The sequence below is a fragment of the Chelonus insularis genome, unplaced genomic scaffold (genome assembly GCF_013357705.1).
Source record: "Chelonus insularis isolate UGA/USDA-ARS -01 unplaced genomic scaffold, ASM1335770v1 contig_326_pilon, whole genome shotgun sequence".
Taxonomy (NCBI): Eukaryota; Metazoa; Arthropoda; class Insecta; order Hymenoptera; family Braconidae; genus Chelonus; species Chelonus insularis.
The window spans coordinates 1,060,587-1,077,556 of record NW_023276496.1 but is presented as its reverse complement, the minus strand read 5'-3'; the positions used below and the strand labels follow the sequence as shown (position 1 = coordinate 1,077,556).

The 16,970-nt window shown below is 28.3% G+C and overlaps 4 protein-coding genes and 2 long non-coding RNA genes across 6 annotated transcripts; 4 read left to right on the top strand and 2 right to left on the bottom strand.

The window, feature by feature from the left end:
- Positions 1-577: 577 nt before the first annotated feature.
- On the top strand, positions 578-2,272 carry LOC118066115 (chymotrypsin-like protease CTRL-1). The gene is made up of 3 exons (XM_035081910.1): positions 578-692; positions 767-1,129; positions 1,875-2,272. Exons 1-3 carry the CDS (start codon positions 578-580, stop codon positions 2,270-2,272), a joined length of 876 nt encoding a protein of 291 aa, XP_034937801.1.
- A 1,169-nt stretch (positions 2,273-3,441) lies between these two features.
- LOC118066068 (cytochrome b5-like) lies at positions 3,442-4,260 on the top strand. The gene is made up of 3 exons (XM_035081824.1): positions 3,442-3,558; positions 3,847-3,975; positions 4,044-4,260. The coding sequence occupies exons 1-3, from the start codon at positions 3,442-3,444 to the stop codon at positions 4,173-4,175; spliced, it is 378 nt and encodes a 125-aa protein (XP_034937715.1). The 3' UTR covers positions 4,176-4,260.
- trp (transient receptor potential) lies at positions 4,198-10,163 on the bottom strand. The gene is made up of 13 exons (XM_035081822.1): positions 9,913-10,163; positions 9,589-9,829; positions 9,354-9,496; positions 8,972-9,173; positions 8,716-8,886; positions 8,091-8,325; positions 7,849-8,001; positions 6,708-6,853; positions 6,056-6,616; positions 5,809-5,973; positions 5,498-5,720; positions 4,942-5,385; positions 4,198-4,864 (listed from the first exon to the last, which is right to left on the bottom strand). Exons 1-13 carry the CDS (start codon positions 10,065-10,067, stop codon positions 4,266-4,268), a joined length of 3,438 nt encoding a protein of 1,145 aa, XP_034937713.1. The 5' UTR covers positions 10,068-10,163; the 3' UTR covers positions 4,198-4,265.
- On the top strand, positions 7,555-8,878 carry LOC118066069 (uncharacterized). The gene is made up of 3 exons (XR_004690213.1): positions 7,555-7,790; positions 7,917-8,363; positions 8,739-8,878. It is a non-coding gene; the product is annotated as an uncharacterized lncRNA (long non-coding RNA).
- On the top strand, positions 9,637-11,273 carry LOC118066070 (uncharacterized). Its single transcript, XR_004690214.1, has 3 exons — positions 9,637-9,852; positions 9,944-10,059; positions 10,134-11,273. It is a non-coding gene; the product is annotated as an uncharacterized lncRNA (long non-coding RNA).
- LOC118066067 (FMRFamide-related peptides-like) lies at positions 10,812-14,018 on the bottom strand. Its single transcript, XM_035081823.1, has 2 exons — positions 13,892-14,018; positions 10,812-11,950 (listed from the first exon to the last, which is right to left on the bottom strand). The coding sequence occupies exons 1-2, from the start codon at positions 13,892-13,894 to the stop codon at positions 11,384-11,386; spliced, it is 570 nt and encodes a 189-aa protein (XP_034937714.1). The 5' UTR covers positions 13,895-14,018; the 3' UTR covers positions 10,812-11,383.
- Positions 14,019-16,970: the final 2,952 nt, after the last annotated feature.

The following is a 16,970-nucleotide window of genomic DNA, read 5'->3' as shown; positions in this document are numbered from 1 at the left end:
TTACTCATAGTGACTCGCAGCGGACTAGCAATATCAAAAGGACCATTTTAATTTTATGAAAACCTGCTGAAAATTTTTTTCCAAAATTTTGTTGATAAAAGAATGCCAATTTGCATAAAAATTATTTTAGAATCTTTTATTAATATACTTTTACAGAACAAGTTTATTTTTGAAAAAATTAAAGAGTTCTAAAATTGTAATAATAATAATAATAATTATTATTATTATTATATTAATAAACGCTCTAGAGAAGTTAGAATAATTAACGTAATACTTTAACATAATATAATAATGGTTACCTCTATAAATTAATATTCTGCTTCATTAGAAGTTACTCCAATATGAATCTATAGAGAATTACTAGTATTCACGAATTTATTCTAAGAAAACAGGTGTTAGTTTAAGCAGCCATTTCTTTAATTGTCAAACAATAGAGTAAGTTCTTTTCCAATGTCATAAGTTTTAAATCTGCAAGTCACTAACGCCAATCATCAAACTAAAAATATGTCCCGCCTTTTTAGACTTGTACGAAACGCACCAATGGTTCTTTTTCTGATGGCAACTTTTTCATTTGACCATGGCCCTTCGAGGAGTACTCAGTTTTGCCGCGCTACTTTTGATTTTCCATCAAAGTCAAAAAGCCATTTGTATAACTCATATTAAAAGATCTTCATTTCGTTACAAATCTAATGGTAAAAAAATATTCTACTTTGCTAATTATATTTTTAGTTTATAATTTATTTTAATTCTAATTTATTTTTTGCAGTTATTTACAAACACAGTTATTCATACTCATCACGAACTACTTATAGCAATAATATGGCTATGAACGGACAGTTTCCGTGGATGGCTGTGATACATCAGATGAAAGGAAATTACAAAATACATATATGTGGTGGAACAGTGATATCAGTTCGATGGGTTTTAACAGCTGGTCATTGTATAGAAAAAAGACCGCGGAAATTTCTAGTTGTGTTCGGTGACGTTGACAGAAGTAATATCGGCTATGAGACTTATCATGGAAAAGGAATTGCCATGATCACTACCAGTGGTGTAATACATTCTGATTATAGAAAAACTGTGAATGACATCGCATTACTTTATATGCCTCGTGATATTCCTTTCAGTGGTAAGTTGTGTCATTTGGTACACCAGTTTGTCATATCACTATAAATTGAAAAGTCCAGTTATTAATTTTTACTGATAGATTTTTCTTTAATTTTCATGAAAAACTAAAAAATCATTAATTTTACAGTGTTATCATTCTAACATTTATAACTTCCTCTTCTCTGAATAGATAATATATTTAATAGTCTGATAAATATTTTTAAAATTAAATAAACCGTGTTTACAGTATTTTTTATTAATTAATATAATTATTTTTAAGACTAAAAATCTGAAATAAAATATAAAATATGAAGTGAATAGATATAATCAATTTTGAATATAAACTACTGTCGTGTGTGCAAGTCAATCTGTCTCTCAAGGGGATCAGTAGTCTTATGATAACATCTTCATAAAGGAAACTTCGAGTCTCTATTCTGGCGGTCAGAGTCTACACTAACTAGCTTAACCCTTTGACCAGAAACATGCCTGGCTATTTAGGTCTAGGCTCCGGAAAATGTTCCAGTGCCGTCTGGGAGGCATTCAAACTTTTCCGCTATTCCAGACATGATGGCATATATTTGTTGAATATTCCTCTCGAAATAACAATTATAAATAAAAGTAATTTACATCTTCTCAAGTTAATTACTTTACATATTTTATTAGCAAAATTAAAATATTCTTTATTATTACAAAAATTAACTAACTATTAAAATACGAATTTTAATAAACTTTAATCATTTTTACTTACATTTTTATTTTTATTATAGCACGAATACAGCCGATAAAACTTGCTGGAAAATATGATGAGTTTAATACTTATGTTGGATGGACAAGTTATGTATTTGGATGGGGACTAGATGGAATAACAAATAATGTTCAACGTCGTCTTAAATTTGGTCGAATTCCAATCATATCTAATAAAGAGTGTTCAAAAAAATGGAAAGTATCTGATAGTGTCTTATGTACAGCAGCTGGAACTGGTGTAGATGCTTGTCAAGGTGATAGTGGTGGACCATTAATAGTCTATAAAGATAATCAATACGTACAGATAGGTATAGTAAGCTATGGAGACTCAGACTGTCCTAGTACACTGCCTGGTGTTTTTACTAAGATAAGTTTTTACCATCGATGGATTCGTTCAGTTACTGGAATTAAATATTATTAAATAAATATGTACATTTTTTTCAATATATTTATAATTTATATTTATTTTTTAAAATGTATTTTTATGATATATGTATGTTTATATTTTTATAACTTCTATATATATTTATTTATTATTGCTTATTTTAATAATTTACGATTGAATCGAATAGATATATTTTACTTTTAAAGTAATAAGTCATATATAATTTATTTCATTTCAATAAAGAATTTTTTTAAACGTAATTATTGTAATCTATAATTTAGAACGTGACAGTCTACACGATCTAATCCTTCAGATCATCAAGATAATACTGATTGTGTAATTTTTTTATTCTTGAAATTGATAACGTATATCATTCATATTTATTCACTACACCTTCATTATCTGGTTACAAAAACTCTAAAAAATACTTGTATAAATTATTGAAAATTAATATTTAAATTTTGATGAAAATCAAACACTTATCAAAAATAAAAAATCATCTTTATTAATATTATAAATAGTTACAGGGAAAAATATGCGTACATATTTGTTGAATTATCATTTAACTTGTATAACAGTTACAAACAATAGTTCTCCGTAAATTCAGGAAGTTACAATAAACCCACAATATCCGATTCAATAGAAACAAGATTAAATTAATAATAGTCGTTATCAACTCATGTTTGTACGTAAATATTTACAGCAATTTCAGCTTCATCATTATTAATTAATTATTGTTGATATTTTATTCAAGTACTGTTAACATAGTTAAGCATTTGAAACCTTGATATATTAAAAATATAATCTTTCAAAAGTAAGTTAACAAAAAAATATATCGATAAAAGAAGGAATAAATTTCTTTTAAATAATAATATCGATGATATTTTGAATAAATGAAAAATCTCTCATTTTCAATAATTTAATTAAAGATAATCAATCAAATTTAATACTAATCTGAGATGTGTTATCAAATAATTATGCATTCATAGAAAATTGATATCATAACATCTGACACATGTCATCGATTATATGACCCTACTCTTTTTTCCAACAATTCTTTTTTTCCTTTCTCCCACTTCAACTTCGTACCACTATAATTATAGCACGATTGTATCAATGAATTCTTAACAAGATAATCGACATCCATAGCAGGTATTTATAAGCTGATGAGAATGTAAACGATGCTTATTGTCAGTGGAACAATTATGTCGAAGGCTCTGTTTTCCCTTGAAAAGGTTGCTCAACATAATGGTCAACTTGGTGCTAAAACTTGGATAGTGATTAAAGATGTGGTTTACGACGTGTCTAATTATTTGGAATCGGTAAAATTTGAGAAATTTATATCAAATTAATTGGCATAGTGATGTAATAGAGATAATATTGTTGTTGTTTCTAGTGAACAATGTTACAATTTCAATACTGAAGGATAAGATAATGAGTTATAACTTTATTCATTCCTAAAATCAATATCATTGTTTAGAATAAGATTACACTTCACGGATACAGATGTATCATGTCACATAGTAGGCAATTATTTAGCATTAGCCAACTAAACTTCAAACTAATATTATAAATATCACCATAATACCTAAATTTACCTTACTCTGCAGCATCCAGGAGGAGCAGAATTGCTATTAGAATATGCTGGAAAGGATGCAACAGCTGCATTTTATGATTTTGGCCACTCATCCAATGCTAAAAATACTCTCCAGTCATACAAAATAGGAGAGCTAATTGAGGTTTGTTGAATCAAGTATACATTATGGCAAAGATAAAACTAAGTATCAATTAAATATATATTTTAAAGGAGGACAGAGAAATTAACAGGAAGAAAAAAATAAATAAAAAGGCAATCATAATTCAAGATGATATACAAAAGACAAAAAAACGGAATCGAATATTATTACGAATAACATTTTTTCATAAATGTGTCAATTAAAAATATTAAAGAGAACAAATTATTTTCTTATTTAACATTTATTATTTATATATTTATAGTTAATTATAATTAATAAAACTGTACAATAAATTATAACCATCCACCCGTTATTTTTCCTGTGACTTTTGATTTTCCTCTTGCTTTAGTCTGACCATAAGTATCTCTTTGTTGAGTTGATGATGGTTCTGCACTAGTGCTTGGTTTGGGTGCGGGCTTAGCTTCTGTTTTGGCTGGTTTCTTATCGTCTGTCTTTTTATCTTCCTCTTTTTTAGATTCATCTTTCTTTTCCTCCTCTTCACTCTTCTTTTCTTCTTCTTCTTTCTTCGTTTGTTCATCTTTTTTCTCATCTTCAGTTGGCTTTTTCTCAACTTTTGTGCTCTCCTTCTTATCTTCTGATTCAGTTTTATCGGCGCTTTCTTTTCGTTGCTCATCTTTTGTTTGAGAGCTAGTTTTGGTTGATGTAGAAACACTTTCACCTTCTGGATCTTCGGGAATCGGTGATGGTATTGTTCTAAATTCACCATCGCTTTTATCTTGACTACTAACAGAACTCAATGGTTTCAGTACACTCTTTTTTAATGATCCCGAAAGAGAACTTGGTGGTGATGATCGAGATTGACTTATTCCTGATACCATTACTTTCAAGCTAGCCCTTTGGGATTTCGTACCTTCCTCAGCTGGTTTTTGTTCTAGAAAAAATTTTATGTGGTAAGACAAAAATGAACTAACACATTTTAATACATAAATAAATAATTAAGTATATTACCTTTTTTATCATCAGTAGCCTCACCAACAGCTTTAGCTTTATCGAGTTTTCCCATGATAAATTTAGCATAAGCCACTCGAGTTGCTGGAGATACTTCAGATAAATTAGGATTATAAGAAACGAGTCGATCAGGATCGAAAGAAGCCAAATCTGAATCTGGATGATTTTTCTGGTGAATACGAAGACTCCTTCGGGTCTGTTTAATCTCAGCTTCACTTCTACTGCCAATCGGATCTCTCGTAATGGTACTTTGTCTAACAGCAGCATTCCAGTCTTTCTTCTTAGTTGCACTTGCTCGTTTTCCAATCGCCCGAGCCAATTGACTGAACACATCTTTAGGCTCTTTTTCATTTTGAATTACAGCATTCACTATACCTTCAACGATACCAATCTGGAAATCTTTTTGCAGTAGTCGTTCCATTACTCGTCCTTTCTTGCCAGATACTGAAAATATCAAGTAAGATAAATCATTTATTGATAAAATCACCATGTACCTAAGATTATTATGTCTTAATCATAATAATTAGTTTAAAAATGTCAAATAATAATAAATTACATGTCGTATCAGTTTGATCAACATTAGGAGTTTTCATTCCATTTTGTCGCAAGATATCTATCAATTCATACCGCAACGTCGAAATATCTTGACGAATTTCCATCACATCATCTTCAGTAATTCCATACTCATCACGTTTACGTTGTTCTGAAGTCACATAACGGCGTACTAAAATTCGTATCACTGTATCATGACGTTCCTGTGCTTTTTCACGTGATTTTTTCTGAAATTATATTTTGATTAATATCATTACCATTATTACAATTGATCATAATGTCTACCTTTGAAAATAAAAACGTAATGAAACTTACAATCAATGATTTAGTAGGACGTCCGGTATTACCACATTTAATAATTTTATTAAAGGTTTTAGCTGTGGGAATCATGTTGAATGGTGCAGGAACGGTATCACCATCTTCAAAGTAACTCATCCAAAGATGACTTCGTGCAAACTTCCATTCAGTGTCAGATCGTTCCTGATTAAAATTATTATTATTATTATTATTAATATATCACTGGTCCATTATTTTTAATTGATGATAAGTTAAAAATATTTACCGAGATTATTTGATATGAATTAGACATCATAGCGATAAGCATGTTTAAAAGTACAATAACATTGATAACAGAATATGATCCAAACATTAACAAAGCCCAGAATCGTGTGAAACTTTTAATTCCTGTTAAATCGAATGACATAAGGTCTATCATTCCAAAACTGGCCCAGAAGAGTGATTGTGACGTTTCGAATAAATTTGCAAATCGTCTCCATATAGAACAAGCTTTCTCTTGATTGTCAAAATCAGGTATTTCATAATCCGCATGATAACATTTTGCTTTTTCTAAATCAGCATAGTACCACAATAATTGATTCATTCCACATCCAAAAGCAAATAACACTAGAGTATAAATGAAAAAAAATTTAATAATGTCTATAATCATTCTTCCCAAGGAAATTTGTAACGGTCCTAAATGAGGATTGACACTAAATATATGGACAAGTTTAAGGAAACTAAATATCATCCCAGCGGCAAAAGCACCTTCGGACAAAAGCATCGGGTCAAATGCATGCCATTGGTCTCTTGGGTACCAAGGATCGTCTCCACTCCAATATTCTCTCTGAACAAATATAAATAAATTAAAATAATCTTATTAGGTTTTACATATACGAATTGAATAAACTTATATTTAAAGTTGTTTATTCACTTACCTGTACAACGAACCATGCTGTTGCTCTTAGGAATATCCAAATAACATAGAAGGTGTTTTGAATAAAGTCTACAATGTTCCAGAGGTCGGATATGTACTCCAGTAATCCATCAGACCATAAAGATCGGATTTCAGCGGAAATTAAACCTCAAATGAAGACATTATATTAGTTTTCGCAACGTAAATAAATATGTTTCATAATAAACTAATTAAAATTCCTTATAATTTAATATATTTCATCTCAAATTATTTATTTTAAATAAATATTAGTTTGTTTTTAAACAACATTTGATTGAACTCTATGTTATATTTATCATTTATTTATATTAAATTATTTATTTTTAAATTTCCAATTGGAATAATATAATTAAATAATTTTATTTAATATTACTAATTCATTATGCATCGATTTTAAAGCTTTAATTAACATAAACTGAGTTAAAAAAGAATTTATTTATTTTTATACAGAAGTATATCTATATCTAATGGTAGGATGTTGAGGTTCAAACCAGTATTACGTCCGAGAAATATCATTTTAGTATCCAGATAACATAAAGTACGAAGAGGTCTGTCAACTCCTAATAATGGAGACTATAAAAATGAGTTGGTATTCTATCTGATGAATCTTTGTTACCAACAGTGGTAAAAAAGATGGCGTTAGCAGTATATTTTGATTTTCGGCTTTTTCCGTTTGATTTAAAAATATACTCGGAAGTATTCGGGTAATAATTTTACGAATACATTCGACAATTAACGAGTATTTACGAGGTATAAAATACCTCTTTGCCTCTGATGCTTTTTGGATATTAAAATCAATTTTTTAGGCTTTATAGTCACGGTAATGGCTGCATTCGGTAAATAATGTGTATCGATAAATTGAATTGAAATCAATGAAGAATCGTTAAGATTAATATAAATACGTGTATATAAACCGCAAAAATATTGTTTATTATTTAATAATGCAGAGAAATAATTGTTTTTTTGATTAAAATTGCTTTTCCAACGAAATATCATCAATTATCGTTCATAAATCAATTGAAATAACCTCAACCTATCAACTTTACTCTGACTTGCTCATTTTGAAGTAATAAATATATTAAAAATAGATTCTTTTTAAAGAAATTTTTCTCTTGAATACTTACTGATTACGTAAATAATTACTCCAGATTCTACAAATCCAGGAATACATCCTCTTTCTCTTTTCTTCCAGCCTTCGAGAATTTCTCGCATCCATGCATTTCCAAATAATTCAATAACAAGATATTCAATGCGCTGTGATGCCATTCCGAGAAGCACTGCACAGGAATAATTTAATTTTGAAGATTTCCATGCACAATTGATCATTTAATAAAATGGAAACGTGTTGCAATAGTCATATACTTACTGAGAAAAAAAGCATACGAAGAAGAATGACAAATAAACTTTACAAATGGTTTTTTCATAAACAGTCCCATTTGAGAAGTAGGTGATACCATGTAAATAGAACTGTAAATTGGAAACATACTTCCAAGTTTGGCAACTTTTATCAGCTGTCCAACCATACTCAATCGCCGGAAACCTGGTAGACCATCATACCATATCGCAGCAAGAAGTTGCTGAACGTTAGGATGTGCTACAAACTATTGAAACAATAGAAAAAAAATATACAGAATTACTCGTAAGTATTTTAATATTACTGCAGATCTAATTTTTATCTCATTATAATAACAAGAAGAATCAATAATTTAGTATTACTTGAACTTTTTATTTCAAAATAGTTAAAATGTAATGAGTTTTGTATGTCGAGCATAAAAACAAAGATGAGCATTTTATTTACTAAAGTACATGAAATGATTTAACTCCATGGTGTTGTAAACTCATATATTAGACAATTATCCTTCATTTCAATGGATTTAATCCAATAAAAAGATCCAATGTTTTACTCTAAAAAGCTTTGTTAAATCCTTTAATTTGCAGTAATGTGACTAATTGTAATAATTTATATTCTATCAAAATATATAATATATTACCGCTTTTTGTTTGTATTTTATAGCAAGTTTGAGACGATCTAAAGTTTGTCTTTCTCCTGGTTCCCAATTGTCTCCTGTTGGATTGTAATTAAGAATAATTTCAAGTTCTTGGGAAGAGCGAGCATGATCCAACAAGGTAGTTGCAAACTCTTGACATTGTTCTTTCAATTCCTTTGTGAAAATGGTGATAATATCAAATAAACATTCCATACATTCTGTACTTTTAATAAGTGAAAATATTTTATTCGTCACTCACATTATAATCACTGCGAAATTCTTGTTCCATTCGACTAAGTCTTCGAAGTTCCCACGACAATTCAAATGCAGTTAACAGTGGATCTCGTGAAGAAAGGGCGATAAGGGAGGGTGAGGTGAGTGCTCTATAAGCATTTATTCGAGAACGAGAATGACGTAAAGAATCTTGTTCGCTTGAGGTTACACATTCGTCACATCCGCATCTAATTCATAAATTAATTATGCTCAATAATGATTGTGAAATGGAATTATGATGACTATATTTATAAAAACTCATTATTATAACTAAAAATAAAAGAAAAAAAAGTTTTAACTTTAAAAAAAAATGATTAATCCTATTGATAATTATTATGAAAAATTTTTTTATTGCAGTGAAGTATCACCTTGCATCATGAGGACATGGGAGAGTTGCACCCCGATCAAGAAGAATCTTAAGTATCTCATAATTATTTTTATGAGCCGCAAGAATCAATGGAGTTATATCCGGCGTGAAATTATATTCAGCAGCATCTAAAGCTTCCCAACTCTAAAAAAAAAATTGAACTTGAAATTATCAATTTTGGGATTATATGGATTTTCAAGTCTATTTGAATAATTCAATAAATTCAATGTACTTACGTAAGGTTGTCCAGGTGTGTGATTTTTTTCTTCCCAATTCAGCAACATCTCCACGGCCTCAACATATTCTTCTTTAATAGCATGTAAGAGAGAATCCTTTACTTGAATTCCCCAATCTAGAAGAATCTTTATCAACTCAATATTTTCATTTTCAATGGCTGAAATGAGGGCAGATCGATTCAGTGGATCTACACAATTAATATTTAATATCTCAGGATGGCCCTTATGTTCTTCAAGAAGCCTATTGAATAGAAAATCTTGATGGTAATATCATTATGAGGAAATAATTGAAATACACTTAAATAAAAATAGAAGATAATTTACCGTCTAACTGTAGCACAATCTCCTCTTTCAGCGCTGACTAAAAAATGCTTCTCAACGGGACCAAGCACATATTCCGTAGGTGGTTTGAGAGATTGAACTGATGGTGCTCGAGCTTCATTTTGCAACAGATCTTCACGAGATTCTGATGTATTCATTTTTTTTTTAAACACTTATTAAATCTTAATGAATAATTGCACACATTTTTCCACTTTTCACTGTAGCTAAACAACTAAATTGGTGTTCGGCATGCAAGAGTCGGTGACAAATTGTCTAATAAGGCTGACCATCGAACATGGAGACTCAATGGAATCCTTACAATACACATGACATCCAAGTGGGGGTTAAGAACTGGATTAAGCACAATATAAACCAGAATAGTATCGAAAGTTTTCATGTTCTACTTTTTTTAATTCTTCTTTTTTATATCTTTTGTTGACGAAAAATAATACAGTAAGAATAGTGGGAAGAAGTAAAAAGATAAAAGTCATTAAGAAGGAATAAGAACATACTACTAAGGACAGGTACATTGAGAAGAAAGAAGATATACATTGTGTACACTAGTATAACTCTCCGGATTAATGCGTGGACATCGGTGACTCCACCATCGTACTTTTCTCATTTATCTTCATTACTATCTTTTGTAATATGACATGAATTTAGTTTTTCTTCCTTTTCTTTATTTTTTACTAGTTCATACTTTCGGTCATTTCTTTTCTTGCACTGTAGATATGACATTTTTCCGCATTTTTTTAAAATCTCTCATAGATTGATGAAATATTGCCATCTATTTGTGAATTTCAATCTATTTCATCATTGCCATTAATTCGCATCATTATGAAAAAATAATTTGGTAATAATAAAAAAAAAGAGCCAAACAAATGTTTTTCAGCGATAAATTTTTATTTTCTTCTCTTGGATTAAGTATTAAATCTAGATACATAAAGTTACTTCGAGTAATTCGAGAGACATGTATATAACTATTTATGTAATTATTCATTATAATATAAAGAATTGGCTAATAATTATGTACCATGTTTAATTCGAGATGAATTTACAGACGGATTTTTCAAACACGAGAGAGATCATTTTTTTTACACTTTTTTAGCATATATTTTTTCATTGATTTATATAAAGATTTATTACAAACATAAAGCATGCAGTATATTATAGGGTTGAGAAATCCGTCAGGTGGATGCACTTTTACGTAACAAACATTAGAACGATTAGCCTTGAATATCGAACTTGTTTTAAATCCATTATGCTTAATCTTCAAATAAAAAAAGATTATTCACTGTATTAATGATTACAAATTTACTATTGGATTTCAGTGTATTAAAACTAATATCATATATCTATTTGAGGTATATAATTTTTAAAAATTTCTTGCAACAAGTCATAAATAAAATATAAATAAACAAAACTATTTGATAAATTCATTTGAAAAATTCAACAAATATTAGCATAACAAATTTTATTCTTTATTTTTGTCTGCAGGATCATTATTGGCAGCAAATTGGAATGACGAACAGAGATGAATCAGTTCAGAATTATCGTCAATATCAGCAGATGCAAGAATATCAGGACAAGCATATAAAATTCTTTCTAAATCCATGGAATATATTTTCATTTTTTTACCACGCATCAGCCCGTAATTATCTAATTTTTCTCGCAATCCACTTCTACCAAATCGAATAATCACGTCTGATCGTCCACGAGGGGTTCTTGATGCTCCAGTGTCAACTTCATTCATACTAACTGGCAAAAAATTTGGATTTTCATTTCCACCTTCAACATTGTGACCACGGCCAAATCTGATAAATGACGAGCCCATTTGACTACGTCGTTCTTTTGAATCCGGATTCTCATCAACATTTTGGATGGAAGAGCTACGTTTTAAAACGTAGTCCAACTCATTACGTAGGCCTGATTTATATAAGTGAAGAAGTGTTGGATCAATTTTCAAAGGTGATAAAATAGTCGCTGATAAAATCATGCTATTGGAGACTATTATTAATCCGAAAATGATTCCTCGTCGAATCTGCAATAAAATTAATTTTTTTTTTAGGTTTTTTTTGGAAAGTAACACTCTGTCAAGACAAAAGCTGGGTTTATCAACTCTTTTTTATTATTAAAATAATCGATAAAAATTGGTTCAATGTGAGTAACAAGATTACGTGGTTGAAAAAATATTCAAAGTTTTTGAAATGATTTAAAATTTTTATTTTACAGCAATCCTATTTATTTAATGCATTAATTGTTAATTTCATTTGAAAGCATTTAATTCATTGATATATTAATTTTTTAACTTTAAAACCAATTGAATTAATATTCTAGAATTATTTTAAATCAGAAAAAAGATTATTTAATGTGATAAAAAATTCTGAAAAGTTATTGAAATCAAAAAAGCATTTTATTTTGCTATTTTTCGGTTAATGAATGATTATTCGCAACGATAAATAGCGAACTATACAAGAAAATGATGAGTGATATCATAGACGAATCAATGTCTTCATTAGCAATAACTAATTTTACGACAATTAGTAATGTTCAAGCATTTTATTCAAGCTTATGATCAAATATTTATGGCAAAAGATTTTTAGAAAATCTCTTTAAGCTCTTAGAAAACTTTTAAAACCCTACAAATATGTTCTCTACTATTTAGAGTGGAAAAAACTAATTTCCTTTTCTTTTGGTAGTTGCTTGAGTTTTAATAATGTTATTCAAACTTTTGTTAAATATTTTCAGACGATTTTTATCATAATATAGTATTTTTTAATCAAATGCTTTATAAGCTCATTAGTGTAAAATTATCAAAAAAATTACTCGTCTTTACTTATGAAAGAGCCTTAATTGATATGTTTAAACAAAAAATATAAATTTCAAAAGAGATAACTTATTTTTTAATGTTTATTTGTGAACGTTAATATCAATATGTAGGAGTTTATTGTTTTAATGAAATGTTATTATCATTGGAAAAGTTTCTACCAAAGTGAAACAAATTATGTAAAAGTTCACGGTTTATATTTAACTTAAGGTATTTAGCTATTATATTGCAAACTGGGTAACCAAGGAATATTATGGCCTTAGGGAAGCAGGCCCAAAACAAATATCTTACTTCCGAGGTAACAAAAGTTATCCATATGCTTAAGAATATGAAGATTGAATAAAAAATCCTATGTTGGACAATTTATCAAAAACAAAGATATGCGTTTTAGTGTCAATGAATTTACAAAAATGTTGTTTGTTGATTTGTAAATTTATAAGAATTCAATCATCTGTGTCCTAAATGTTTACAATTGCCTGTGGATATGCAACATTTTATTGAAAACTTAGTAATAAATAATTATTTAAAAAAAATAAAAAAATAAATAATGAAATGTTGAATTTTCGAGGTTTTATGTAATAAATAAAGATAATGGAAAAAACATATGTCTCATAGTTGAGAACAAAAATATAATCAGTACCGGATCTTATAATTGTAAGTAATAAATGCTACCAAGATCTAAAGCAATATTGTGACAAGTTTATGAGCCGTAAATGAATTTTTATCCACAAGATAACTCTGCTTATATTTTCATTTGTCGGTCACCCCAATCTTTTTAATACATAAAAATGTAACTTCATAATTATATTTTTTATGAATGAATTTATTGTTAAATTTTCATTATTTCAAGCCATTGTTACCATCATGATATTTTTAATTACATTATTTAACATCATAAAAAATCTGTCAGAAGGAATAAATTTCAAACAAACTCAATGTTAATATTTAAAAATAAAAAACTATTAAAAAATATTCAAATCATCACACACATACCACTTATTTATCGAATAATATTATTAATAAATTAAGCTCTAATAAACTTTATTTTATTGATAAAAAATAAAAATAAGCAAATATATCACATTTCACCCGCGTAAATTTGAAAGTTGTCAAAAACAGAATAGAAGTAGATTGATTGAAATGCAATTCACTCACCATGATTAAAAAATATACAAGCACTATGTAAAAATAAAGTTTGAAATGATTGTTTTTAAAAAGTACTAATAAAAATAATGTTAGTTATTAGAGATCCTAGATGAGAGATCGCGTATCAAGCTTGGTGTTGAAACGAGTGTCTGGAACACAGAGATGACACCCTTATATACACCCTTGCGCAGCTCCCGCCTTGGTGCCAGGATAATCTCACCTGAATTATGATTGGCCACGCATTTAACACGATACCACGACATTATTCTGATTCAATTACACCATAGTCACCGACCTACGTAATTTCTTCATTATTTATGGGTCTAGTAAATAATAATCATCAGTAAGTTAAGATTCATTATATCTTGAACCAAATATACTGCAAAAAGGATACGAGTAACGGAAAAAATTAATGAAAAATTATTATCTTAATAATAATGTTGGGATAAACAATCTATAAATTATTAATATAGATTTTAAATTCAGAATATTTATTAAATAGTTTAGATATAAATTGCATTTCAAGCTGTTTAAAAGTAAAATGAAAAACCCATCTGCAGTTACTCATGCAAAGTGATGAAAAGTGTACTGGTCAACTCCACTTTGCTACGCTATTACCTTTCAGTCCAGCAAGTTATTTGCAAAAATCTATGATCCAAAAAATCCTCTTGGAATTTTTTCCTCTATTAATTTCAATTCTTTCATTTCTTGTACATTCTTCGAGCTCTTTTCATACATATTTGCAGATATGGTTTCATTTTGCCTCAAAAATTTGACTGTTCATAAATCTGAAACAAATTATAAAAGAATGAAAAGAAAAAGAAATTTTTTTTTTAATTAAATGCTCTTATTCAAAAATAAATATTAATCATTTCCCGTCTTTTTCAGCTAATATAATAATTGGCACTATTTTGAAAATTCTGATGAATTATTTGAATAAACTTTAAAAAGTTTTAACAAAGAAAAGAATAAATTTGAATCAGAGTACTTCATCAAGAATTTATCGAAACATGTTGAGTTTTATGATCTCAAATCCTAGATTTAAATTTTACGACGAGTATTTTTTTCTTTATAGTTGAGATCCAGTAATCTATTCATTTCTGTATGCTCAGGATGCTTGATCAAACTTTTGTGGAAATGTATCAAAATCAAAGATTACAATAACATTAGTTATTCAATTTACAACAAACCAATTGATTTAATTTTTATTCTTAAAAATTCATTTATTTAACATCATTGCATTCTTAACTGAAGAGTGTTTTTTTGGTAGTGATAGAAGGCAATGATGGTAATAAAAAATCAGTCTAGTAAAAATGTTACTTTCTAGTTTGAATTACGACAATCAATTGAATCAGCATAAATGATCTATGTCCACACATATTTTAGTACTCCATATATAACTAAAAAAGCTGAAATGGAATAACAGCTATTGCTGAAGGAACTATTGCGATTTGTTTTAAACTGAAAGTTATTTAACACCGCCTTTAGTTTTGGGTGATACGAAAATGAGTGACAATTGATAAAAAAAAATAAACATCAATATATCTTATTTAAATTTTACATACATTCAAATTATTTGTTTTTTATTTCAGTATGCAAATAATAGTTGTGAAAAATTCTGACAGCAATCATTCACTATGTTTATTTTTTATCAATCCAATATTGTCCAACGAAATATAAAAATTCAATTAAAAATTTCTGTCCTTTCGAAAACCTAGTTTTGAGTAATAATTAAATTTGTAATGGGATTATAATTATCTGTCTATTCAATGTTTATTATTTTTAAGATTAGATACAAGTATTCATGTTAGTCATTCCTTTTGATAAGTGTTATTCGTAGTGTTTAGATGTTTAAGTCTGCCAGATTTCATTATTGCCCACTTGTTGGTCGTAGCAAATGCTTTAAATAAATAATAAACATAAAACATCCTGCAAAGTATTTTTTTACAAGTTAATTTCTTTTATTTATGAAATGTTTTCAATTTAAAGTTAACTGTTGACCACATAAAACTTTTATGTTTGCTTTAAGAATAAAGCTGAAGTTTGCAAAATACATAGAAACTTTTGCTAACATTTACACTCATAACTGGTGGATAAAAATTGAAAAGATGGACAAGTTACTTGGAAGAATGAAAATTTCAAGCTTTATCAGCATTTCCATGTTCACATATTATATTGTTGTACACAATATCATGACATTATGAAGTTGAAGTTATTGTGAATTGATCTGGACAATGGTGGATGATTCTTTATCTTGAAAAATGTTTAGTTCTTGATCCAGCTTTTGCCATTGTATCTAGTACATAAAACGAAGGGCCTCGATCCCTTCTGATATATAAAACATAAAATAATCCGATGTTAAGCCATCTAATCGAAAGATATCATAGTAGGTGACAATCAAGAACTTAGTTCTCACGTAAATTGTGGACTTTTGCTAAGTAGATCATCAATAAACAACAGACACATGTTCAAGTGTCATAATCCCATAAACTTATATTCATTCCCAACTATTCTATTCTTATCACATGCTCAAATATCGCGATTCATTTAACTAACGTCATTTTGATCATTCAGCGTCAAAACTTGATAAACAAAAAATTTTTGAAAACTTCTTTTATTGTTGTGTGAGTGTATTCAATTAGAATGATTTCTATTATTCAGCATTATTTTTACATGAACTGTTTTGAAGTTTTTATGAAAAATGACTAAAACTTATTCTTTATAATATTTTTATGATAAATGGAATCGAAAATTAATAATAATTTTCTAATTTTATTTTTTTTACCAAATCAATAAAAAAAAGTTTCTAACATAATGACTTAAGACGTTACTATTCAATCAAATTTATTTGTCTTCTTCACCATTTCATTTATCCTTTAATTAAGTGCATTAAGTTCTTTAATAAACTGTCTTTTATCATTGAATTCTGAAATAAAAATTCCAAACGTCTAGAAGATTAAATAATAATTAAATTTATTGAACAATGTATAAACTTTATAAAATGATAGACATTTATCTTTCAAAAAAAAATTATAATATTAATTAGTCAGTTAAAATTAAAAGCTTCTAACAGATTTTCTCAATAATA

What these genes read in the sequence shown, in the direction of transcription:
- LOC118066115 (XM_035081910.1), top strand. Translation starts at nt 578, where the DNA reads ATGGCCCTTCGAGGAGTACTCAGTTTTGCCGCGCTACTTTTGATTTTC. An exon ending in ATTTCGTTACAAATCTAATG is followed by an intron (nt 693 to 766) that starts GTAAAAAAATAT and finishes TATTTTTTGCAG; the next exon opens with TTATTTACAAACACAGTTAT. An exon ending in TCGTGATATTCCTTTCAGTG is followed by an intron (nt 1,130 to 1,874) that starts GTAAGTTGTGTC and finishes TTTTTATTATAG; the next exon opens with CACGAATACAGCCGATAAAA.
- LOC118066068 (XM_035081824.1), top strand. Translation starts at nt 3,442, where the DNA reads ATGTCGAAGGCTCTGTTTTCCCTTGAAAAGGTTGCTCAACATAATGGT. An exon ending in TGTCTAATTATTTGGAATCG is followed by an intron (nt 3,559 to 3,846) that starts GTAAAATTTGAG and finishes CTTACTCTGCAG; the next exon opens with CATCCAGGAGGAGCAGAATT. An exon ending in AAATAGGAGAGCTAATTGAG is followed by an intron (nt 3,976 to 4,043) that starts GTTTGTTGAATC and finishes TATATTTTAAAG; the next exon opens with GAGGACAGAGAAATTAACAG.
- trp (XM_035081822.1), bottom strand. Translation starts at nt 10,067, where the DNA reads ATGAATACATCAGAATCTCGTGAAGATCTGTTGCAAAATGAAGCTCGA. An exon ending in TAAAATACAAACAAAAAGCG is followed by an intron (nt 8,326 to 8,715) that starts GTAATATATTAT and finishes TTGTTTCAATAG; the next exon opens with TTTGTAGCACATCCTAACGT. An exon ending in AGTAATTATTTACGTAATCA is followed by an intron (nt 6,854 to 7,848) that starts GTAAGTATTCAA and finishes TCTTCATTTGAG; the next exon opens with GTTTAATTTCCGCTGAAATC.